This window comes from Protomyctophum parallelum, assembly GCF_964188405.1.
Source record: "Protomyctophum parallelum genome assembly, chromosome: 3".
NCBI lineage: Eukaryota > Metazoa > Chordata > Actinopteri > Myctophiformes > Myctophidae > Protomyctophum > Protomyctophum parallelum.
In genome coordinates, this window is record NC_139698.1 from 57630634 (window position 1) to 57658377 (window position 27744).

The 27744-nt window shown below is 41.2% G+C and overlaps 1 protein-coding gene and 1 long non-coding RNA gene across 2 annotated transcripts; one reads left to right on the forward strand and one right to left on the reverse strand.

Moving 5' to 3' along the window:
• Positions 1–8962: 8962 nt before the first annotated feature.
• Positions 8963–11409, forward strand: LOC310856769 (carbohydrate sulfotransferase 3-like; the record flags this gene model as incomplete). Its single annotated transcript, XM_083762244.1, has 2 exons — positions 8963–9096; positions 10713–11409. The coding sequence occupies 2 exons, from the start codon at positions 8963–8965 to the stop codon at positions 11407–11409; spliced, it is 831 nt and encodes a 276-aa protein (XP_083618370.1).
• A 10696-nt stretch (positions 11410–22105) lies between these two features.
• Positions 22106–26397, reverse strand: LOC310855399. The gene is made up of 3 exons (XR_014568997.1): positions 26271–26397; positions 25695–25722; positions 22106–22165 (listed from the first exon to the last, which is right to left on the reverse strand). It is a non-coding gene; the product is annotated as an uncharacterized lncRNA (long non-coding RNA).
• Positions 26398–27744: the final 1347 nt, after the last annotated feature.

Sequence of the window (27744 nt, forward strand, 5' to 3'; positions counted from 1 at the left end):
ATGCATGTGTGTAATATGTGTTTTTAGATATTTTTGATTGTAGCAGTGAGCCCAGTGTCTCTGATGTCATGGACACTGGGCTCACTTCCTTCCTGGACTACAATTCCCACAATGCTTTGGTGCACTGCTCCTCCTTGTGTATAGGGGGAGGGCTGTCTTACTGAGACAACATGTAGTCCAGGAAGTAAGTGAGCCCAGTGTCCATGACATCAGTGACACTGGGCTCACTGCTACAATCTAAAATATCTAAAACCACATATTACACACATAAAGACCCCCAGGAAAGTGTTCTAAAGCTTCTAAACTTCATTAACATATATTTCTTTGCAAAAAGGGTGAAGTGTCCCTTTAATAGTGTGAGATTTACTGATTGATCAATTTTTGCATGGTCCACTTTTTCTTTTAGTGTCTATCTGTGCACGCCACTGGTCCACACTATCTGCATCAAGGCTAATGTTTTGCCTTGGTGAAAAAGTGCAAAATGAGGGAACAAAGTTGAATACCATGTACGTTATTATTAAATGAGGCCTTTTACCCTCCGTCTCGCTGCTTTATTCCAGAACGAGGCTTCATCTGTTGAACGAGAGCGACAAATGGGGAGCTGAGTGAACAGATTCCTTCAAGACAGGAGCCGTTGCATGCGAACGTCACCTTCAAGGTCCACTTTAGAATGAAGACCAAGTATGCCGTCATCCTCTTCTGCATCGTGGCCCTGGTCATCATCGTAGAAGAGACCGACATCTTATGGAGGTGAGGGAGGTGACCTTCATATTGAGATGCAGCGGAAGTTACAGATCCATTTGGTTCCAGTTGTACACAGTTGTAAACCTTTATTACACGGATTGGTTGACACCTGCTGCTCCCTACGCCGTTCTGCTCTATAACAGACCGGCAGACACCTGCTGCTCCATACGCCGTTCTGCTCGATAACAGACCGGCAGACACCTGCTGCTCCCTACGCCGTTCTGCTCGATAACAGACCGGCAGACACCTGCTGCTCCCTACGCTGCTCTGCTCTATAACAGACCGGCAGACACCTGCTGCTCCCTACCCCGCTCTGCTCTATAACAGACCGGCAGACACCTGCTGCTCCTTACCCCGCTCTGCTCTATAACAGACCGCTTGATTTACTGCAGTTTCCAAAATAACAGCCATGTAAACACACACGCTATATCATTTACAGCTAAACATAGCTCTCAAAAATAAATTGTTTCTGAAAACATTTTAGCGAGAGATAGACGAAGCAGTAACCCGACAATGGATTATATTTGATCAACTCACTTCCTTGTTTTCCGACTGTGCTGCAGCTGGGCAGACGCCTTATGGGATACTTATGGAATACTTCCATTGCCGTAAGCAAGGAAATACAAGAATCAAACCACTCAACCCAACTACATTACACAAATCTATATCTCTGGTGTTGCTAAATCATGACTGTGCACATTTGTTATGAGCCTGGAGCCGTGTGTGCGCACAGGCGCCCGTTAGGGGGAACATTGACTGTAACATCAATTAAATGCAATTCAAATTGGCAGGTGCAAAGAAATTACAATTTGCATCACCCGACTCAACATAGACAAAAAGTAGAAAGAAACTAGACCTGCACTCTGTCGAGTGCATACTTGCTTGTTGCACACTGGGCCATAAATTAGCCAACTAGTGCGCAAGTACTTCCGACCGCTGTAAACTGTCAAATCTCAGTATCTCTGTGAAGGAACGTTTTAAATGTATAATTATTAGATGTAACTATTTGCTACCTACCTACTTTATGCATATAAACACCTAGTATTATTAAGTATGGTTCAAGTTTCTATCTATATAAGAAATACACTTTTATCGATGTAGATATATTCTGGATCCCTTTTTAGTTTTTTAAAGAAAAATAAATCATTGATATGTGATGAAAAAAAGGTATATAAACTGAATCAAAATATACGTACTGTATACATATACTATATAGAGTATGTAGTTGTAAGTTGATTAGCGGTATACTGTGGTTACTTTGCGCCAAAAACCGTGCCAACCCGCCACTTGATGCGTATGCAAATAAAACAGCGGATTTGTGCCTGATTTGCTGGGACCAGATTACATAAATGACCATATTTCTTACGTCATCATTGAGATCTAGTCATACATATACACACCATGTACTCTGGTCCCAGCAAATCAGGCACAATTTGCTATTTTATTTTACTGATTATGTATATAGTATACGTATGACTAGCTCTAAATGATGATGTAAGACATACATATACATATACTATATAGAGTATGTAGTTGTAAGTTGATTAGCGGTATACTGTGGTTACTTTGCGCCAAAAACCGTGCCAGCCAACCCGCCACTTGATGCATATGCAAATAAAACAGCAGATTTGTGCCTGGTTTGCTGGGACCAGATTACATAAATGACCATATTTCTTACGTCATCATTGAGAGCTAGTCATACATATACACACCATGTACTCTGGTCCCAGCAAATCAGGCACAAGTTGCTATTTTATTTTACTGATTATGTATATAGTATACGTATGACTAGCTCTAAATGATGACGTAAGACATACGTATACATATACATATACTATATAGAGTATGTAGTTGTAAGTTGATTAGCGGTATACTGTGGTTACTTTGCGCCAAAAACCGTGACAGCCAACCCGCCATTTGATGCGTATGCAAATAAAACAGCAGATTTGTGCCTGGTTTGCTGGGACCAGATTACATAAATGACCATATTTCTTACGTCATCATTGAGAGCTAGTCATACATATACACACCACGTACCCAGCAGATCAGGCACAATTTGCTATTTTATTTTACTGATTATGTATATAGTATACGTATGACTAGCTCTAAATGATGACGTAAGACATATGGTCATTTATGTGATCTGGTCCCACCAAACCAGGCACAGATTTGCTGTTTTTTTTGCATACACATCAAATGGCGGGTTGGCTGTCACGGTGAACGAAGACCGGGCAAAATTATTACTTGGGCGCTCTGCTTGCGCAAGTAATGAAAATAACGTGCATATTGACATTTGTCAACCTATAATGCTTAAGCAAAGAAAGGCCATTCAAATCTAACAAAATAAAGTATAAATGGGTGAGATTGTAAGGCCCCACGTGTAGTTTTAGGTGATAAGGTGAAACTACAACATGACATCACGCCGGGGTGATAAGCGACTCGGTTTGGTTTATTTGGTTTATTTATTTAGCATGTGGTACAAAAATAGACAATAACATATCAAAGAAACAAAAATACAATGCAAGGAAAGGAAGAAGCCAGAAGGCGTATATGGAATCCTTTCCTGAAGGAAGAGGTCATTGGTTTAAAAGATTAAAAGTTCATAAAGAACAGTACATAAATCTACAAGTTGGCAAAGGGCAACTGTGCAGTAAAGAAATAAAAACACAGACTGCACAAAAAACAGAATTAAACAATACAACAACAAACACACAAAAGAAAATCTAACGAATCAAGGTAAAACATGTAATCTACAGAGAGGAAGAAATAAGATATTTCTTTAGATGTTTTTTGAATATTGGCAAGGATAATGAGGATTTAAGTGAAGCATCTAGGGAGTTCCATAGATGAGGGCCTCTAAATTTGATGAAAGATTGATGTTTGGACGTGCGACAATAGGGTAATTCAAAATGATCTCTTTGCCTTGTGGGGTAGGAGTGAATGTCAGAAGTAACACGGAAGAAATTGTGAAAAGAAGACGGAATGTCTTGTATGCTTTTTTTGAATTTAAACATAAATAAACAGGTCTGGAAAAACGTTTACTTTGTCAATGGGTAATAGTGAGTATTTAATAAAGAGTGGGGCAGACGGCTCATACCGATTTGAATGTGAAATCATTCTCAGAAACCTTTTTTGAATGATGAGTAATTTAGTGAGATGTGTTGAATATGTAGCAGCCCAGACAATATTACAGTAATTAATATGAGGGAAAATTAAGCTATAATAGTGTTAAATGACATGAAGGAAGAACAAAAGGGCAGATTTTTCTCAATATACCAAGCATCTTCATAGACTTCATACATACAGCATCAATATGTTGTTTCCAATTTAAATGTTTTACTCTTTCTTATCACCTAGAACTGGAGTATGCATGGGCCTTTAGATTTGATGTAGTGAGTCCTCACAGGGATGAAGATAAGACGGTGGAGTACTGTATTGTACACTGTGCTGTAGATATGTTGAGGCGTTTGTACGCTGAATACGTTCATATGAAATGTGAGCTAATAAATCCATAAATAAATGTCTCATAAGGGTCTCTGATGAGCTGATCCAGAGACTGACTCCACATCCGACGCCACAAACCCAGCAGGGTGTGCCCTCCGAGGAGCCAGAGGAGGAGGAGGAGGACATCATGGACGCCAACAGCCACAGCGGAGGCCACAAGCACATCCTAATTTTCACCATGACCAGGACGGGCTCCACGTTCGTGGGGGAGTTTTTCAACCAGCACGGCGACAATATGTTCTATCTGTACGAACCCCTGTGGCACGTGGAACAAAGGCTGCAGGTCACCAGGGTCACCGACGGGTCGGCGTTGGCAGGGATCCACATGGACGTTCTCCGGGGACTGTTCCTGTGCGACTTCACCCCTCTGGAGAAGTTCATTTGTCCGTTGCCTAGGAACCACATGACGTCCGAGTGGTTCGGCAGACGGTCCAGCATGGCTCTCTGTAAAAAGCCTGTCTGCACTGCAGCGCTCAAGGATGTGTGGTATTGCAGATTTTGATAACCTACTTTGATAAGTAGAGCCAGTATGTGGGCCAGTTGTGTAGAACAGGTTTGGTCTGTTATAGTGTTGATTTTCACAGCAGATTTTAATCATAGAATAAAATTATTTCGTTTTTTCCCAAGCGTTAGATTGGCGGTGTGGTTATATGCACAACCCGTATAGGCTTTTAAATCTCACCACAAAACTCACATTAGCACATTAGCATCATCATTGGTGATGTATAGGCATTGCTCTGTCTATACTGTATATGCATATCACTGTATCTCAATATAAAAGGATATATTTGTAAGATTATACATAGGGGGATTCAACAGCCAGGCAAATTAATTCTGCAGTCGGAAAGTCGTTGTATATGTACGTACAGCTTAGTTTGGCTTACTGGCAGCACTGGAAACAAATATGACATCCTCATATGTGTTTCCGGTTAAAATTGTCTGCAGAACCAATCGAACAATGCTGCAGGAAAATTTACCCGAACAGAAAAAGAGTATGCAACCTTCTGGAAACCCGGGACTACATTTATCCAGAGAGTCTTTTGTTTTGTCTCCACTAGTCCTGTGACGAACAGTCAAAAAGTGCTTTAGTTTTGGAGATACCCCTACCGGAGGTAGGACCAAACACAACATAGTTTTTCCTCATCGCTAAGGTCTCCCACACATGAAATGGATTATTGTATAAAAATATTTTACTGCAAAAGTTGTGAAATTGTTATTTAAAGTTATACACCTCAAACTAAAAATAAAGCCTGTCCGTCTGGGGGTTGATGCATATACACTCATGTAGATTCCCTATGGAAGCTCCTGGAGAACAGAACATCCCGCTACACTCTAGAAAAGTCCAAATGCCAATATCTGAATGCAAATTGGAGATACAGTCATTTGAACACATAACTATAATAGGCGGAATGTAAATCTACGTATGTAGAATGTTCTCTTTACTTTGTATTGACTCTGACATGGATTACCATAGCAACACATATGAGGGCCTCTTGGAAAGGTATGATTCTACTGAATCCAGCAATACTGATTGTGCAATGGTAGGTCTTATACTCATGGAGTTATGGCACTAAACGTGCAAGGTGCCCCAAATGGGGAAAATGAATTAAATCTACAGTATCACTGATTAGTTTTATTGACTCATACTTATTACTTAGTAGGGGTAGAAAGTTATACATTTGTAAAATAGGTGTGTGTGTGTGTGTGTGTGTGTGTGTGTGTGTGTGTGTGTGTGTGTGTGTGTGTGTGTGTGTGTGTGTGTGTGTGTGCGTGCGTGTGCGTGCATGCACACGTGCGTGTGTATGAGTGTGAGAGAGAGAGAGAGAGAGAGATATGCAACTTCGACATTAGAGCAGAGAAAATGCAATAAAACTATTAGGTTGATTTAGCACACCTGGCCAAGGGAAACCAATTAAGCTGCAGCAATTTCATTCTTAAGGTTATCCTCACAAGTCACAACAGCAAGTCATTCAGTTCTGTAAACTTGAGAGGTTACTACAGTATTTGACTCCACCTGCTCTATCTGCATAGAGCAGATACTCTATGTAACTGCAGACCTTGCAATTTATAGCAAAGCGCAACAGATCTTATGGAACAAACCAGAAGGGAATTAAGATCACAATGAGACTAGGGGGTATGCATATTACAATGGCTTACCTTGCAAGCATTGGAAAGCTCTATGGCAATGGCGGACTCTTTGACATTCTCACTGAGTCAGATGTGTATGCAGAAGGAACAGCCCGGCAGTTGCTTGAGGGGAAACATCTGGCAAGAGGGATAAGGAGGGCCCAGGCCGTAGCGTAACGGTCTGGGCACCGGACTGGTAATCCAGTCGCAGTGTGCCGCGGGTTCGACTCCCGGACCCGACACGGCCCTTACTGCATGTCATCCCCCCATCTCTCTCCCGTTTCCTGTCAGCCTACTGTCTGTCCTTTCAAAAATCAATAAAAGGCGTAAGCCGCAAAAAAAATATCTTAAAAAAAGAAAAAAAAGGGATAAGGAGCATAAACCTAGCTTCTGAGGCTCTCTTCAGGCTCTTCTGGAAGGCCATGCAATCATGGCTTGAAAAGAAAGGCAAATGTGCAATGACTGGAGCACAAGAGCAACTCCTACGAGATCTACAGCATGCATTTCATGGCAATGACAAGGCCACTGCTAAACAACTTGTCAGTGAGGTGAGGACGAAACTTACTGAGATCCAGAACATTATCCAGATGTTCACATATGATGGGACTACGCAATCAGCAACTTTCAGATACTGGTTGATGTTCCTCAAGGGTGCTGATCTGTTGCTACGGATCATTCGCTCAGAGCGTGAAGCCGACTTTCAACTACACCTGAATTGCATGTGTGAAGTCATCCCTTGGTTCAGAGCTGCTGGAAGAAACAATTATTCCAAGTACATGCCAGTCTATGTTGCAGAAATGAAAGCTCTTGAACATGAACAACCGGAAGCATACTCATTCATGCAAGAAGGCGGATTTGTTGTTCGCCGGTCGGAGGATCACAGCTTCAACTGTGTGGGGACTGATCAGGCACTGGAGCAAACCATCAACAGAGAAGGCAAGAGTCAGGGTGGAGTTGTTGGCTTCACATTAAGAAAGGGAGCTCTCACAAGATGGTTAATGACGAGGCATGTGACCACGGCATACGTGGATGGCATGAAAGACCTTTGTGACACTGGTGCAAAGGGCCCAAAAGCACACAAAGAACATGGAGCCTCCAGAATGGACAGAGATGAGAGAGACATACAGAAAATAATGGAAGCTGTGGAGCAGAAGCAGAACCCCTTTGACCTTGATAGTATCCCTGAGGAACTGATCAATATTGCAAGTGGTCAGGTTGCATCTGAAAAAGTTGCAAAAGAGCTGTCAAGTTTCCTTCAAGATGGTGCTGAACAGAATGCCATTTTTATTGAACAACGCCTGGCAAAATCCAACAAATCAAAGAGCTTCTGGATCCTGAGAAGAGAAAACAGTGTGCAACTTTCAAAGACATGAAAACATCAGGTGGAGTCAGTACATCTAAAAAGGTTCACATGGACTCAGATGTGCTCTTTCGAAGATTACTTGCTGTATCCAAGCAAAGAGAGGTGTCCATGGAGACTGTGATGTCTCATGAACTTGCTGCTGTCCCCCCCTCTTTGTTTTATGATGATGGAAGCATGAGAAAGACAACAAAAGCCGACCTTGCTAAAAATATGGAGTCTGTAGTTGAAGAGACACAGCAGTTGCCTAATGTTGCTGAACCATCTGCATACATCATCGACGGCATGGCTCTTCTACAGAGTCTCCCTGACTCAGGCTTTCAGACATTCAATGACCTGGGTGAGTGTGTCTGGAAGAAGATCAAAATGCTGATGGAAAAGGAAAAGAATATCTGTGTTGCTGTAGTGTTTGATATATATGATCATCCACACTCAATCAAAGATCTGGAAAGGCAAAGAAGGGGCACCATCCAAGAAAGCAGATCTACACACATTATCACAGGAAAAGCCAATGTTCCTAACTACAGGAAATACCTCAAGGTCAGTGGTAACAAGGCTGCTTTATGCAGCTTTGTTAGCAACTACATAGCCACTACAGGGCCAATGAGAATCTCCTCAGAGAACACAGTCATTTTGGCAGGTGGCTTTGAACATGGTGAGGAGGTCAAGGTGGTCAGCAAGTCAGGTGTCAACAGAAATGTGACCAAGAAGAGGCTGACACCAGATTGGTATTCCATGCAATACATCTAGCAAAGTCTCATTCTCGGGTTGTCATCAGATGCGATGACGTACTGGTTTTGCTTGTGTATTATTCCAGCAAAGGAATGTTTGGATCCTCAACAATGTTCATGCACTCTGGACATGGCCAAAGGGAGAGGTTTGTCCCAGTCTGTGCCATCGCGAAGAATCTTGGTGCAGCACTTTGTGCATGTCTACCTGCATGCCACGCCCTCACAGGTTGTGATACCACAACCAGCTTATACAGAATTGGGAAGGCTACAGCTTTTAACAGACTCAAGACCCATCTGAGTGACTTAAAGGAGATGGCCAATTTTGGTCTTTCTGGAAGTCTGGGGGAGGCAATTCCTGTGGCAAGAAAGTATGCCCTCCTTCTCTATGGCCAAAAGAAAAGGGAAGATGGCCGTCCTTGCACCACCTTGGATGAACTGAGGTACACACTGGCATCTACAACAGATTCATCAGCTGCAAATTTACCCCCAACAGAAGATGCCTTTCAGCAACATGTATCAAGAGCTATGTACCAGACCGCAGTGTGGTGTCACAGCCATGTGGCCAAGCCTCATCTCTGGGACCCAGTTGGTGGAGGGTGGAGACTCAGAGAAGATGGGTCTATTGAACCGGTGATGTTCGTCAAAGCACCTGCACCTAAAGAAGTCCGAGACATCACCCACTTATACTGTAAAGACGGAAAGTGCAATAATAGCAGTAAATGCCAGTGTCTTTCAGTAGGCTTGACCTGCACAGAGTTTTGCTCTTGCTCTAGACTGCCCAAATGTGAGCCATGCTGCTTTTGACGATGATGTCGATGAGTGACACCAGTGGTATAGAGAAATATGTCCTCTCTACTGCTCCACTACAGACGCCCAAACCCAACACACTATCCCAGATTCCCAACAACTCTATCTCCTCTGAGGACCCCTTCCCCCAACACACTCAACCCTGACACTCAACCTCTTAATGGACTGTTGATTTGGCCTTGTCTCGCACGCACACACTCACACACACACACACACACACACACACACACACACACACACACACACACACACACACACACACACACACAGTTTAGATAAGAACATTTAATTTGAATAAAAGGGTTTGTAAATCCAGAAACCTGTTTCCTTGTCTGTGTCTCAGCTTCTAGTCCCCAGCGCATTTTGGCTGCAGGACAGTGAATTCTATGTGACAACTTATACTGATTCAATGTTTTCTTTGCAGTAACAGTGAATTTGTGAACTGTTTATGGACTGAAGATTTCATTAGTACTGTTTCTTTTCTTTCTTTGTTTTTTCCAGTTTGGTACACGTTATACGTTTAGTGCCATAACTCCATGAGTATAAGACCTACCACAATCAGTATTGCTGGATTCAGTAGAATCATACCTTTCCAACAGGCCCTCATATGTGTTGCTATGTTAATCCATGTCAGAGTCAATACAAAGTAAAGAGAACATTCTACATAGATTTACATTCTGCCTATTATAGTTATGTGTTCAAATGACTGTATCTCCCATTTGCATTCAGATATTGACATTTTCTGGAGTGTAGAGGGATGTTCTGGCATCAAGTATACCACATTTCAAACCTCCAGGATCTTCCATAGGGAATCTACATGAGTTTATATGCATCAACCCCCAGACGGACAGGCTTTATTTTTAGTTTGAGGTGTATAACTTTAAATTCACCACTTTTGCAGTAAAATATTTTTATACGAGAATCCATTTCATGTGTGGGAGACCTTAGAGATGAGGAAAAAACATGTTGTGTTTGGTCCTACCTCCAGTAGGGGTATACCGACTTCTGGGGGCCATTGTCACAGTACTAACACTAACCCTGGAAATCCCGGATTCATTTCTGCTTGCAAAAAAACTATTTCAACTTTACTACTATTACATTTGGGGGATATCTTTCACAAAAATGAATAAAACATGTTCTAGAATTCTAATGATCACAAAAAAACATATATTACAGTTATTTTACTTTTATTAGGGTTAAAGGTCATAGGTTAAACATTGTTCAAAATTGTCCAGATATTTTTAATTTGTGTGTATTTCAGCCTCTGTGGGGGGTATTGACCAATATCATGACCAATGGCATTGCAATGAACACCAATGATGACGTTTAGATATAACATAAAAAAAATGTTTTAATTAATTAATTAATTAGAATATGTTGTAGTATTGCAACGCTGGGTGTTACAGGACTAAGCTAGATATGTCCCTCTCTTTGCCCAGGAACCAGTGTAATACGCAAAGCTGCGGGCCTCTCAACCTGGCCCTGGCGTCCCAATCCTGCCTCACTAAAGAGCACCACGCCATCAAGACCATCCGCCTGCAGCGGCTGGACAGCCTGCGTCCCTTGGTGGAAGACCCTCGTCTGGACCTGAGGGTCATCCAGCTGGTGCGAGACCCCCGGGCCATCCTGGCGTCCCGCATGGTGGCCTTCCCCGACGCCTTCCGGAAGTGGAGGATGTGGGCGCGGCAGGGCAAGGTGCCCGAAGACGACGAGCATGTGAAGTGGCTGAAGGGGGAATGCGACAGCGTCCGCATGTCGGCCATGGTGGGTCTGAGCCGCCCTCGCTGGCTACGGCGACGCTACATGCTGCTGCGCTACGAGGACGTCACCCGCTACCCCATGCAGAAGGCAGAGGAGATTTACAGCTTCGCGGGGATACCGTTCAGTTGGCAGGCCAGGGAGTGGATTCGGAGGAACACGCACACCATGCCGGCGAACATCGATCCTTTCTCCACCAAGAGGAACTCCTTGGAGCAGGCGGACAAGTGGAGGTTTAGCCTGCCGTACGAGCTGGCCCAGGTCGTTCAGATGCTGTGCGGGCCGACCATGGAACTGTTTGGGTACAGCCTTGTGGACGATGAGAAGACGTTGGTCAATAGGTCCGTCAGCCTGCTTGACCCGTTGTACCTGATGTAGCAAATATTGTGCTTTTAATTGTTGCAGGGGGACTGCCCTGACTGAAGTTAGGGTTAGTGACCTACGTGGCTGGTTAAGACCGAGGTTAGGGTTAGCGACCTACGTGGCCGGTTAAGACCGAGGTTAGGGTTAGCGACCTACGTGGGCGGTTAAGACAGAGGTTAGGGTTAGGGTTTGGGATAGTGTTAGTAATCTGTCGGACTAACAGGAGATCGGAACGATGACATGACAGGTGGATTGGTGGCCAAAAGGAACCGTTTCCACACCCAAACTAAAATGGTAGATAGATAGATAGATAGATAGATAGATAGATAGATAGATAGATAGATAGATAGATAGATAGATAAACAGTTAACATCGCTTGCCTGCGATGTGGGGCAGCTCCCAAAGTTCCTGGGACCTCTCTGGCGATGAGCACATCGCCAAAGGCGGTTAATACTTATAGGGAAACTTCACCCTTTTTGCAAAAAAATATATGTTAATAATGTTTAGAAGATTTAGAACACTTTCCTGGGGGTCTTTATGTGTGTAATAGGCCCATGCGTTTTTAGATTGTAGCAGTGAGCGCAGTGTCTCTGATGTCATGGACACTGTGCTCACTTCCTTCCTGGACTACAATTCCCATAATGCTTTGGTGCACTGCTCCTCCTTGTGGATAGGGGGAGGGCTGTCTTACTGAAACAACATGTAGTCCAGGAAGTAAGTGAGCCCAGTGTCCATGACATCAGAGACACTGGGCTCACTGCTAAAATCTAAGGGCCGATTCATACTCCTATTTTAGAGCCGAATAAAAGTCGGTTCAATTAGACGTCATTTGAGGTTCGGGGGGGGGGGGGGGGGGGGGGTTAGGGTTAGGGCTCTTCGGTGCTACTGAAAATTTCTGACGAGCCGAAATCATTTCGGCACTACAGCGCCGAAACAGCGGTAAAATAGGAGTATGAATCGGCCCTAAAACATCTAAAACCACATATTACACACATATAGACCCCCCAGGAAAGTGTTCTATTGTATAGTGTATGTCATTATTGTTTGTTGCTGTATAATTTTGTTGTATGTTGTGCAGTGTTGTTTTTGTCGACTAAAACTAAGACGAAAAAAGCTCATCGACTACCTTTTCTCACTGACAAAAACAAATGGAAACGAAATGAAAACTAAGCTATGCTAGCGATGACTAAAACTAAGACTAAATATACTGACAATTTCGTCGACAAATAAAAACTAGACTAAAATGTTAGGAAGCGACTAGTGGACAAGATATCCAGTATAAGTCATTTTACACTTGGTTGCATGCTGAAAATAGCCGATCTACAAGCTGTGGAGCTTGTAGATCGGCTATTTTCAGCTATTCATAGCCTTACCATATGCCTCTCCTGCTTCTAGGCCACCAGCACGTCCAGCAGCAATGGTGAAAGAGGGGGAAAGAGGAGACCTGGGCACTTCCTGCTAAATCACACCATGCTTTTGACTCAATTGAAATATATTAGGTCAATGTGATTTAATCACTTTCAGAGCTTATAAGTTTATGACTCACTTGAACTCAAAACATTCTAATCACGTTCTGTGGTCAAACACTGTACGGCCACACTTCCGTTCACAGTACAGTTCCACCTTTCTTACAGGGTAACTTGAAAGGTTTTACCTGTTAACATTTTGAAAATGTATGTGGTCCAACTGTCTATTACTGTGTAAATAACTGGAAATTGCCAGGTAACATGTTCAAAGCATCCTGGTGGGTAATGATGGATTATAACCTACAATTACAGTGAAAGTACATGGTAATATCATGGAAATAAGCCATGCTTCCGTTCACAGTACAGTTCCACCTTTCTTACAGGGTAACTTGAAAGGTTTTACCTGTTAACGTTTTGTAAATGTATGTGGTCCAACTGTGTAAATACCTAGTTATTATCTGTTATGTTCAAAATACACCATGATGGGTAATGGAGGAGGATCATAATCTACAATTACCAGGTAGGTACATGGTAATATCATGGAAATAGAACACACTTCCTTTCACAGTACAGTTCCTCCTTACTTACTGGGTACCTATCGGGTAATTACATTGTAGTTGTCAGGGAATTACTTGGTAACAACTGGCAATCTCCTGTAACTACCCATGTGTTTACATGGGTAGTACCCATGTAAACACAGTGAACACAGTTACCATATAATTACCTGGTAGTTGTCAGGAAAATACTTGGTAATTACCTGGTACCTAATGGGTAACTTACTTAGCAGAGTAAATACTTATAAATACTGGGTAGTTACCTGGTAATTACATAGTAAAAACCTATAAATAAAGGTTAGTTACCTGGTAGTTGTCAGGAAAATACTTGGTAATTACCTAGTAGCTACTGGGTAACTTGCATGGTAGCAGAGTAAATATTTATAAATACTGGGTAGTTACCTGGTAAGTACACAGTAAATACTTATACCTACCCGGTAACTATCTGGTAGTTGTTGACAATACTTGGTAATTACCTATAGGGTCTACATGGGTAACCTGCCTGGCCGCAGAGTAAATACTTCAATTACTGAGTAGTTAACTGGTAATTACATAGTAAAAACCTATAAATACAGGGTAATTACCTGGTAGTTGTCAGGAAAATACTTGGTAATTACCTGGTACCAAATGGGTAACTTACCTGGTAGCAGAGTAAATACTTATAAATACTGGGTAGTTACCTGGTAATTACATAGTAAAAACCTATAAATACAGGTTAATTACCTAGTAGTTGTCAGGAAAATACTTGGTAATTTCCTAGTAGCTACTGGGTAACTTGCATGGTAGCAGAGTAAATACTTATGAATACTGGGTAGTTAACTAGTAATTACACAGTAAATACTTATAAATACAGGGTAATTACTAGGTAGTTGTCAGGAAAATACTTGGTTATTACCTGGCAACTAGTGGGTCATTCACCATGGTAAGTTTCATGTTATTACCAGGTAATTATACAGTAAATAGTTATACATACAGGGTAATTACCTAGTAGTTGTCAGGGAAAATACTTGTTAATGACCTAGTAATTACTGCATAACTACATAGTAGTTACCGGGTACTTACCAGGTAAAACCTACTATATTTATATACCATATCTATATACCATGTAGTTACCAGGTAATTACCGTACCGTAAAATGAAGGGTTACCTTAGGGGGTTCCATCATCATCGTTTAAGCACGGCTAAGATGGTCTGTTTCAATCAATCAGATTGCTTCCTTGAAACGACATATAACGATAATATATTTTATATCATATATTATTTATGATATGATATGAACTTTATTTGTATAGCTCTTTTCAAAACATAGTTTCAAAGTGCTACAACAAACAGTAACACAATTATGTGGGTTTTCAAACGTGACTTAAACAGGGGGACGGATGGTACTACCCTAATGTGCACTGGCAGTGCGTTCCACGGTCTGGGTGCCCGAGCGGCAAAAGCCTGGTCACCCCGGGTAACTAGGTTTGCCCGAGGGACAACTAGTAGGGCCTTATCCGAGGATCTAAGGATGCGCCCCGATTTAGGGAGGGACAGCATCTCACGGATGTAGATATAGGGGCCAGCCCATTTAGGGCTTTGAACGTGATTAGTAGAATTAGGGTTGTGTTCACCTGTAGTCCACAGTGCCAGCGTAGTGGACCAGGGAGAAGTGGGCCTCGGCCTTGCCCTTGGTAGGCTTGGGCTTCTCAAAGGCTTTGTTCTTCCCCAGATGCTGGTCGTACAGCTTGTTCTTGAAGGTGGTGTCCGAGGCCTTGGGGAACATGCACTCCTCCTCCAGGATGGAGAAGATGCCCATGGGCTGTGGTTGTGAAGGAGACATTCAAAAACAAATCACCAAACGCAAAAAACTTAATGCAAGTAAGAAAAAAAAGCAATATTAAAGACGTTGGTGGGAAGAAAAAATGAATGTCTATCATCAGATTCCAGACATGGTATACTATAGGCGGTATAGGCGGAAGCTTATAGCTTATTAGTGTCTATCCTTAAAGTCCTATATGTTGCAGTGATAAGGCCTTGAAACCTACTGTAGTCCTACTGTATGTTGTTAATGATAAAAACCTGACCTGTGTCCTTCAAACCTAGTCCTATGTTGCACTGATATGAGCAATTATTATTTATTTATTATATTATTATTCAGAATCACATTTTGTATGGTCATGATTCACCAGGAGCCTTGGCATTTCAATAGCTTAACGGCAAAATGGCCACCATGTGAACATGGTGAATGAGCTCAATGCAGAGAGTGTCTGACCTTCTCTGTCAGCTCAATGCAGACAGTATATCAAATCCTCATTATCCTTGCCAATATTCAAGAAACATCTGAAGAAATATCTTATTTTTTCCTCTCTGTAAATTTCATGATTGACTTTGTTGTGTTATATTTTCTTTTGTGTGTTTGTTGTTGTATTGTTTATTTCCCCTTTTTGGGCAGTCTGAGTTTTTATTTCTTTATTGCACAGCTGCCGCCCTTTGCCAACTTTTAGACTTTTGTATTGTTCTTAATTAACTTTTAATCTGTTTAAATCAATGACCTCTTCCATACAGGAAAGGATTCCAAATAAGCCAGCTGGCTTCTTCCTTTCCTTGCATTGTATTTTTGTTCTTCAATATGTATTGTCTATTTTTTATACTATGTGCTATATAAGTAAACCTAAACCTAAAGTTTGACCTTCTCTATCAGCTCAATGCAGACAGCATATGTTTACCTTTTCAATGAGCTCAATGCACATGGCTAGGTCCATGCCAAAGTCAATGGTATCCCAGGGAATGCCCTCTTTCTTGTACTCTTCTTGTTCCAGGACAAACATGGTGTGGGCCCAGGCCGTAGCGTAACGGTCTGGGCACCGGACTGGTAATCCAGTCGCAGTGTGCCGCGGGTTCGACTCCCGGACCCGACACGGCCCTTACTGCATGTCATCCCCCCATCTCTCTCCCGTTTCCTGTCAGCCTACTGTCTGTCCCTTCAAACATCAATAAAAGGCGTAAGCCGCAAAAAACTGTGGTTGAAAAACTGTTGCAGTTTCTCATTGGTGAAGTTGATGCACAGCTGCTCCAGGGTGTTGTACTGTATAGGGGGAAATATCATCGACATTATCCACTTTAACTCTTAACCCGAGAAGACCTGCAGGCCCGTTATACATCATGTCTTACAAATCCCATCAAGAAAATGTGCCCAATTGAAATCCTGAATTATTTTCTTTTTATATTGTTCAAATTGGAATCCTGAAAAGTAACATTTTAATTTAATTTCAAATGCCTCAGGCCACCAGGTTGCCTTATGTATGGTTTGGTTTCCACCCGACAGAGACGGTATATAATATAGTTAAAATCTGAAATGACACAGATGACAACTACAAAAAAAATTAAAGAAAAGAAAAAAATGTCCAAGCTCACATCAAATATTTCAAAGCCAGCGATGTCCAGCACACCAATGTAGTAGTTTCTGGGCTGCTTGGTGTCCAGCATCTCGTTGATCCTGATGACCATCCACAGGAACATTTTCTCATAGATGGACTTGGCCAAGGCACCCACTGAGTTCATTACCTATAAGGAAGTAGCTGTTAGTAGGGCTGTCGATTGTTGTTGTGGCGGCGGCTCAGGGGTAGAGTGGCCGGATGGTAACCACAAGATTGCCAGTTCGAACCCTCCAGAGTTAGTGTCGAAGTGTAGTTGAGCAAGACACAGAACCCCAAATTGCTCCTGATGTGCTATAGTTGGTGCCTTGCATGGTTTCCGCTGCCATCAGTGTATGAATGTGTGTGTGAATGGGTAAATGTAATGCACAACCTATGTAAAGCGCCTTGGATAAAGGCGCTGTATAAATGCACCATTTGCCATTTTATTGCATTTCTTACAAAGAAAGAAATTCCATATTTCCATAGTTTTGTAAGAGGGAGAAGAGTTTGGGTCTGTTGTCCCAGTGTTTTTAGAGAATGTTCTGCCAGCCCACCCACTAGGCGATTTTAATATAGGATGGCTACACGGTGTTGTGTAGTTTAAATGGGTATAGCACTTATATCATAATATGGAAAACCTGAAATTAAGTCTGGACACAAAAGAGATATTAGAGTTTCTAATGGTATGTTGGGTCAAGAATATAAGGCGTGTGTGAATTCAGAACAATACAATATATTAGAACTCTAAAGGTATATACTGTAAGGTGAGTATGATTTCAGAACATTATGTCATTATGTCATATACATTATGTATATATAAGGTGCGTAACAATCACATTATTACAGGTGTGTCATAGAGAATGTGTCATAGAGAATGTAAGGTGTGTATGAATTCACATTGTAAAGTAATTGGAACTATGCACATAACTACGCACAAAAACAAATTTCACCCACTTTTTTACTTTTTACCCTGAAGGTAGTTTGTGTAGAGAATGTAAGGTGTGTATGAGTTCATAATATTGTAAAGGTAGTTGAGAATATCAGAATCAGAAACTGTATTTGTCATAAAGGACATAAAATACCGTTTCCTCTCAGTCACTTGCAACATAAAACATAAAGCCTATTTAATAAATATAAAAGATAAAAACTAGAGACATAGAATAGACACATTTCACTGCGTGAAAAGCATGGAATACGGATGTGTAGGCTATATTACAGGAAACTCCCGTTAAACTTTCCCACAAACTCCGGTAAACTCCCGAATTGTACCACCACACCTGTATATTACCGTATATTAACTGTATATGCTGCTAAACTTGAGGTTTACGGGCAAAATGCAGTGCCCATAATTGTCCGTTTACTCCTCTTTTCACTCAGTGAAACATTTAAAGAGAGTATGTATGATGATGTGCAATTATTAAAAAGTGAATTCATAACATTGTAAAGGTCGTACATGTACAGTAGAGAACACAAGGTTCTGCCCAACAATAAAACCAAGTCACTGTCTGCCCCTTGGTGACGTACTCATTTCCAACCTTCACTCGGGGGTAGCAGTAAGCCTTCAGCATCTCCCCCGAGTTCAGACCCATCAGGTAGGCGATCTTGTCGGCCTCTAAAATCAAAACGTTATAAATTGAAACCTTGTGAGTTTCCGCGAATGGTTGACCCCCACTTCTAGACCAGAGCAGCCAATAACAATAACAACAATAATAATAATAATAATAATAATGAAGGTGCCGTTCACCCTCTGTGCCGTCAGGCTCCGCCTGCTCCTCGCGCTGTTTCTGTTTGAACTTCAACACTCCATGATGCATCACTGCGCCGGTGAACCTGTAGATGTAGCTTTTCTCCTCGTTGGTGAAGCCCAGGATGTCAATGGCGTCCTGCCAATGGAAAGAGTGAGACACATAAACAAGCGTACCTTTAGAAGGATGTCAATAGCATCTTGTCGATCAAAAACACATTGCATTAACATCCCATCCATCCATCCATCCATCCACCAATCCATCCATCCACCTATTATCCATTGAAGAAGCAGCACTTATTCTCTGAGTCAAACTTCTCTCTATATATATATGCTGCGGTCACACGGGCAGATGCAGAAGCTACAAAGATGCAAAGCTACACAGTTATTTAGAGCTGCTATGTTGTAGTTTTTGCAGCAGCTATAAAAACATCGGATGCATCTTTGCATCTTCATGCCATGAAAAAATATTTTTCCATAAATTAGATAGCTTTAAGGTATGCCCATGACAGCAATGGTAGGAAAAAAATATATATAATATTAATCATATTCGGTATTCATTTTTCGGCCAACTGTTTCATTATTCGGTATTCGGTTTCGGCCAAGAATTTCCCTTTCGGTGCATCCCTTTCATCCCATCCCATCCCCTGGCCAGACACCATCAGCAATAACGACCTCTGGCAGAGAGCGAGTCTACCACCAGTGGAAGAGGAGATTAAGAGAAGAAGGTGGGGATGGATAGGCCACACACTCCGGAAGGCCCATACCAGCATCACAAGACAAGCCCTAACATGGAACCCACAAGGCAAAAGAAAGAGAGGGAGGCCGAAGAACACCTGGCGCAGGGACCTTGAGACTGACATCAAGCAGTGTGGACTGACATGGAAACAGCTGGAAAAGAAGGCCCAGGTTAGAGGACTCTGGCGAACTGTAGTCAACGGCCTATGCTCCATAAAAAGGAGCGATAGGCATAAGTAAGTAAGTAAGCATCCCTAAATTAGGAACCAAAGCTATATATTATAAACATGTTGTTACTGACGTCTGTGGCGTCCAACTCCTCCTTGTCATTGATGCTGGCCACAGTGATCTGCCCCATGCTGTCATAGGGGTTGGTGGTGATCAGACACATTTCTGAAAAGAGATTTGAAGGAGGGCGCTAAAATATTAAAGTCTAACTCATGTTAATTAGGTGATGTAGCCTAATGGTGATGTGAAAACAAACGGTGCCAACACAAACATTACATTGCATAAGGAGAAGAGACTGGAGCAGCACGGACATTTAGAGCCTTTTATTTAGGTGCTGAGTATACAAAACGACTAACGTTTCGACCTTGCGGTCTTCATCAGAGTCATGACTTGCGGTCTTCATCAGAGTCATGACTCATGACCGCAAGGTCGAAACGTTAGTCGTTTTGTATACTCAGCACCTAAATAAAAGGCTCTAAATGTCCGTGCTGCTCCAGTCTCTTCTCCTTATGCAACTTTGATGTCCCTGCACCTGTGAAGCACCGGATCAGCCGTTTCAGGCTTGAGGCGCGTTGGTAGACTCCCTTTCTACAAACATTACATTATCTTTATTGTTAATGGCATTTAATGTTGTGTTAGGGACAGTATGACGTACATTTTCCCTTCATTGCCAATGGCATTTTTAAAAACAACGTTGAACTAAAAAGATTATTTGAATGTTCTAGGGTTAATGAATGTAATTGATGTAATCACTGGTATTAAACAGTATAACATGAATCATTAATGCATCAATAGTCCATATTTTCAACCTACCAACAATAGCAGGTTTGTGTCCGGTCATCAAAAACATCCTGACAGTTTTCTGAAATACCTCATGTTTCTATATCAACTCAATATTTCATGTCAAAGACATCTGAAAATATGTTGTTCCAGGGACCTCCCCAGAGGCAAAGATTTGAGTTAAAAACGTTCGCTCTGAAATAATATACATTCAAAGATTTGCGGGCACGGTGGCACAGTTGGTAGTGCTGTCGCCTCACAGCTAGAAGGTCCTGGTTTCTTTTCCCGCTCGGGAAGCTGTGGGTGCTGGCGGCGTGTTTCCTCCTCCGCGTCATCAGTGCCCATACCCGAAGGCGGGGTTGGCGAAAGGGCCTTTCTGTGTGGAGTTTGCATGTTCTCCCCGTGTCCCCTAGGGTAGGTACCCTCACAAAAACATGCAGTAATCCTGGTCACTAAACTGCCAGCCGGGGCGCCTGATGGAGGGGAAAGGAACTGGTTGGAATAACGTGTTCCTTCCACGCGCTACGTCCAACCAGGGAAACTCCCCCCTGTCAGGTGTAAAGGAGCAACTTGGACACTCAGGCATGAAGGAAGCATGAGTTCAAGTCCGTTGCTCTCCCCTTGTCCCCCATATATGGGGACTAGGTTGGTGGAGGGTGTGTAGAGCCCAGGATCACATTAGATGATTGACACAGGGGTGAAAGTGGGTTAAAAAATATATTTAAAAACAAAGATTTGCGCCACATTTTCACGATTACAAAAAAAAATAGCAGATCTACAAGTTCTTGTATAGTCTGCTATTTTTCAATAGCAAAAGGCACATTAATCATTATGATGTGAATGTCATACAGTACTTACATGTCTCAATGTCAGCACTAGACAGTTTGCCGCTATTGTTGAACCAGATTCGGATGAATTTACCCTGTTTCATGAAACACAATTTGGTAAATATAAACAAACAAATAAATGCCTACGTTCTGAAATGGTTGCAGGATTTCTTTCATGATCATTATTATTCTACTACTTACAAAGCGAGAGGAGTTGTCATTCCTCACAGTCTTGGCGTTGCCATAGGCCTCCAGCAAGGGATTGGCTGCGATAATCTGATCCTCCAGTGACCCCTAGAGGATGTTTTTAGACATCGCCACGTTTAGAATTTGGGTCAGAATTTGTGTTATAAGTTGCAGTTCAGAGTTCACACAACTCACATGTTGATAATGCACCCCCAGCATGGTCCTAAATTAACTTTATGGAATGTCAAACTTAGATGTATAATATAACCTCATTTATAATTCCAACAGTTGGGGGGGGGGGGGGGGGGGGAGTACTCACATATTGTATTTAAGGATCAATACTCCACTGTAGAAGTACTATTACAATTGAAGTAAAAGTCTGGGATTACATTTTTTATTTTAAAGTGCAAAGGTAAGGTGTACACGGTGAACATTCGGCCAAACAGCAGATCTACAAGCTCACACCGTTGTCACCTTTACGCAGTGGTGTGAAAATTATCAATATACTGCAATTTAGAAATAAATTATTGGAGTAAAAGTACAATATTTTGATCTGAGATGTAGTGGATTAGAAGGAAATTTGGAAATACTCCAGTAATGAACAAATACCTCAAAATTACTATTTACGTAAATTTACTTAGGCCAGTTTTGAAGGTGAAACTCCATATTAAAGGGCCACTTCACTTCACCCCTTTTGCAACCAGAGCATATATACATATATACCTTGATTTTTCCGGCAGAGACCGGTTGTGCCTTTTCACCGGGTGCACCGCCGGAGGAGCCAGCTGCGGTCGCAAAGTACTGGATGACACGCTTGGTGTTCACAGTCTTCCCTGCACCGGATTCTCCACTGGGTGGAAATGCAAACATTCAGAAGAATTCATTCTCAACTGGTTAGAAATGCAAACATGCAGATAAATTGATTCTCAACTGGTTAGAAATGCAGACATTCAGATAAATTGATTCTCAACTGGTTAGAAATGCAGACATACAGATAAATTGATTCTCAACTGGTTAGAAATGCAAACATTCAGATGAATTGATTCTCAACTGGTTAGAAATGCAGACATTCAGATAAATTGATTCTCACCTGGTTAGAAATGCAAACATTCAGAAGAATTGATTCTCAACTGGTTAGAAATGCAAAAATTCAGAAGAATTGATTCTCAACTGGTTAGAAATGCAAACATGCAGATAAATTGATTCTCAACTGGTTAGAAATGCAAACATTCAGAAGAATTGATTCTCAACTGGTTAGAAATGCAAACATGCAGATAAATTGATTCTCAACTGGTTAGAAATGCAAACATTCAGAAGAATTGATTCTCAACTGGTTAGAAATACAAACATGCAGATAAATTGATTCTCAACTGGTTAGAAATGCAAACATTCAGTTAAATTGATTATCCACTGGGTGGAAATGCAAACATTCAGATAAATTGATTCTCAGCTGGTTAAAAATGCAAACATGCAGATAAATTGATTCTCAACTGGTTAGAAATGCAAACATTCAGATAAATTGATTCTCAACTGGTTAGAAATACAAACATTCAGATAAATTGATTCTCAACTGGTTAGAAATGCAAACATTCAGATAAATTGATTCTCAGCTGGTTAGAAATGCAAACATGCAGATAAATTGATTCTCAACTGGTTAGAAATGCAAACATGCAGATGAATTGATTCTCAACTGGTTAGAAATGCAAACATTCAGATAAATATGATTATCAACTGGTTAGAAATGCAAACATGCAGATAAATTGATTCTCAACTGGTTGGAAATGCAAACACGCAGATAAATTTATTCTCAACTGGTTAGAAATGCAAACATGCAGATAAATTGATTCTAAACTGGTTAGAAATGCAAACATTCAGATAAATTGATTCTCAACTGGTTAGAAATGCAAACATTCAGATAAATTGATTATCAGCTGGTTAGAAATGCAAACATTCAGATAAATTGATTCTCAGCTGGTTAGAAATGCAAACATTCAGATAAATTGATTCTCAACTGGTTAGAAATGCAAACATTCAGATAAATTGATTCTCAACTGGTTAGAAATGCAAACATGCAGATAAATTGATTCTCAGCTGGTTAGAAATGCAAACATTCAGATAAATTGATTCTCAGCTGGTTAGAAATGCAAACATTCAGATAAATTGATTCTCAGCTGGTTAGAAATGCAAACATTCAGATAAATTGATTCTCAACTGGTTAGAAATGCAAACATGCAGATAAATTGATTCTCAGCTGGTTAGAAATGCAAACATTCAGATAAATTGATTCTCAGCTGGTTAGAAATGCAAACATTCAGATAAATTGATTCTCAGCTGGTTAGAAATGCAAACATTCAGATAAATTGATTCTCCACTGGTTAGAAATGCAAACATTCAGATAAATTGATTCTCAGCTGGTTAGAAATGCAAACATTCAGATAAATTGATTCTCAGCTGGTTAGAAATGCAAACATTCAGATAAATTGATTCTCAACTGGTTAGAAATGCAAACATTCAGATAAATTGATTCTCAACTGGTTAGAAATGCAAACATTCAGATAAATAGATTATCCACTGGTTACGTTCAGAGAAATTAATACCACTCATGTTCAACATTGACCTTTTCAGGCCGTGAGCCCCCCCACCCCCACACATTATAATAATGTGAACTGGGGACATTTCCATTTTCTTCCATTTGTACACTCAGAGTTATACACACCCATACAGGGCAATTTGGAACACAATCAAGGACACTTTGACCCCTTTTCCACCGGTTGGTTCCCAATGGGAACCGGTTCAGTTCTTTTTGCCAGAGCTCCAAAATTGGTGGGCAAACTATACCCTATATTAAATTGTTTATAGGATCAATACAAGTAAATTAATACATGATAACCATTCCACAGTAGTAGCTTTTTCATATTTTTGATTATTTTGCATATTTTCCTACATAATGCCTCATTTGCATATTTAAAAATGTAAAATTTGTAATACAATAAATCATTGTCTTCATGTAAGTACTCAATTGGGGAAGTTTAATGGTGATAACAATATAATATTGGTATGGTTTTGCCCACTCAATTCATAAACGTTTCAATTTTGGAGCTCTGGCTCATGGACTAAAAACCAAAAAGAACTGAACCGGTTCCCACTGGGAACCAACCGGTGGAAAAGGGGCCTTTGAGACCCACTGGTGTAGTGAGAGTGTTTCCAGTGAGCCGACACAATAGCAGCACCCTCCCTGACTCTTTTTCACCAGAATGAAACAGAGCCTTCATTAGTATCATCGGTAACACTATAAGTACTGTACACTTGTTTCTAAAGTGTACAGTAGTTGTTTTTTCGGGCTTTCTTCCTAATGTTGTTTAACCCATTCTGACCTGAGATCAGATTCATACGAGGTTTCCACTGGACACACACTGGTCTGATTAACCCATTCTGACCTGAGATCAGATTCTAAAAATGTCAGTCGTTCTTCGATTTTTCAAAAATAGCAGACCTACAAGCTCGTAGCGCGCCACTCGGTGGCGCGCTATGAGCTTGTAGATCTGCTATTTTTCAATAGCTAAAGCAAACACCAAAATGGGTCCCCGGTCAGAATGGGTTAAACCAGTGATTCCCACATTTCTTCACCTCATGGAACCCCAGATTAATATATAATTGTCCACGGACATCCATCTAAAAAATATGTTGTGTGATTTTTGTTAATTTGTTGAAATAAAATTCAAAATATTTTAATTTATTCTGCTATTTTCATGTGTGCTTGTGTTCATAGACCTGGCCACTTGTTTCTCTTGCAAATCTGGCAACACAGCAAGAGGAAGAGGAAGTTGAGCACACACAAAACGCAGACTTACGGGCTATAGGAAACAGTTCAATAGCCCATTGATTTATAGTATCTACAAGTAGGCTACTGTGTCCTGTGAAATGTGATATCCATATGCCATTGTAGCTACTAGCTACTACAAGTCACACTATTTCAGTTGGTTGTGAGATTCTCCATTCTAGTGAATGAGGCAGCTCGCCTAGACAGCATCTACAGTAGCCTACACCACCAAGGTACCCATGTACCTGTCTAAATACTTCCTTAATGTCAACGAAGTCCACACCCACAACACCAGAGGGAGTGCAACGAACCATGTGCAACCCAGATTCGGCACAAACAAGGAACTCAATTATTTTTGCTCCTAACAACAGTCATTAAGACATGCAAATCCCTTGACTCCTTCAAAACCGCTCTCAAAGGGCACCTACGGACGGCTGCAATTCGAAACTGGCCTCCGTAAAATCTGAATCTTCTGAACTTTAACCTCAGTTACACCCAACCACACCACCTGAACGTTGAGCATGCAGTGGAAGCCTCGTACAGTAGAGGAGAAACTTACGTGATCAGGACAGACTGGTTCTCTCTGTCTGTAAAAACAAAGCAAATGCACTTTTACTCATTTGCAACACAAGAACACAACCATTATAGGCTTAGCAGTGCGGACATTCAACACAACTGTTTCAGGGGGCCGCATTTTCATGGGGCCGGGCTGCCCCTCCACCCCCCTTTTTTGTCTCTCCACCAGGCTGAAGGCATGCAGGGGAGAGAGTATGTTTTGCACTCCGTCCGTCCGTCCGTGTGTGTGTGTGTGTGTGTATGTGTGTGTGTGTGTGTGTGTGTGTGCGCGTGCATGTGCGTCCCTCCGTCTGCCAAGTGTAAAATGACTTATAGTGGATCTCTCGTCCACTAGTCCCTTCCTAACATTTTAGTCTAGTTTTTATTTGTTGACGAAATCGTCAGTATATATTTAGTCTTAGTCATCATAGCTTAGTTTTCATGTAGTTTCCATTTAGTTTTCGTCAGTGGAAAAAGGTAGTCTACGAACATTTGTGTCTTATAGTCGACGAAAACAACAATGCTTGTGTAGAGTTGTAGAGATATGTGTCTCACGTTGTCCTGGCTATATAGTACGTACCCATCAGCATGAACTGATAAGCGTTGTCAGAGACAGAGAAGATGTGGGGTGGAGCCTCCACGCGCTTCTTGCCTCTGTAGGCATTCACAACGTCCTGGTCGTACACCGGGAGCCACTTGTAGGGGTTCACAGTGGCACAGAACAGGTCAGAGTAGGTCTGAGAGAGAGAGAGAGAGAGAGAGAGAGAGAGAGAGAGAGAGAGAATATTATTAATATATTATTATTATTAATGTTATGAAATCATGTTTTACTTTACGTTGAAGTATTTCAATACTGCAATGTGGGACTACTCTGTTATAAGACTTTGAGATGGAGGATGACTGGTTTAAGCAGTCACACCTGGCCTGAGTCAAACTAGAACTGGACTCAGAGCTGGGCGTGGCTGCGCACCTGTTGTGCATCATGGACTTGATCAAGGTCACAACAGGATCAATCAGTCGTCTCCACAAACAAGAGAGAGCCTCTGTCCGGACAGTGGAGAGCCGTCTGCTTTCCTGTGTAAACTACTATTGTGTTGCTTTAAAATTGTTATTCCCTCGACTTAATAAATAAAGCTACAGACTTAAGGAGGCTGCCCTGTGTTGTGTCCTTCCTTGCCCTGGGTGGTGACTAGTTTGGTCACAAAGACAAATAAAATATACTTGAGTAAGAATACTGTCACAGCATGTCCTATTTCAAGGTTTCAAATGTTTATTAAACGTCTTTTGAAAATAGCCGGTCCGGCCATTCAATGTGTCGCGTTGCGACGCATTGTGAGCCTGTATATCGGCTATTTTCAAATGTATATAGGCATATATATATACTATAGGGCTGACATAGTTAATGTATGTTTTTCAGTAATAATCGAAATCTACAAAGTAACTAGTAACTAGTAGTAAAAGTAGAAGTAAAATTACTGGAAATTGGAAATACTCAAGTAAAATAAACGAATACCTCAACATTGTACTTAGTCGCTGTTGCTGCTGGAAAGTATATTGTACTCAAGTAGTACTTGAGTACTTGACAGCACTTGACAAGTGCTGTACTTGAGTACAATTTTGAGTACAATTTTGATGTATTTCCAAATGGCAGTAGGCTACTTTTACTTCTACTCCACTACATCGCAGAGGCAGACACTGTACTTTTACTCCACCACAATTATTTGAAAACATTTAGTTACTAGTTACTTTGTACATGTGTTATTATTATCATGAAACATACATTCATCACTTCAGCCTCAATTCAGCGATTTTAATTTCAAGAATCGAAGTATATCGAAATGAAAACAGCAACATTGACTATGTATCGTATCGTATCGTTTTGCAATGCAAATAATCAATTGTATCAATACTACATTTCTGTGTGTGGCATTTAACAATTTTTAGAAGAAAAATGAAAAAGAGGGGTTTAATTACTTAATTAAAAAAAATTCAATGTATTTAAAATAGTTGCTGTATCAATTTCAAATCATTGAATCGTATCGTATCGTATCGCC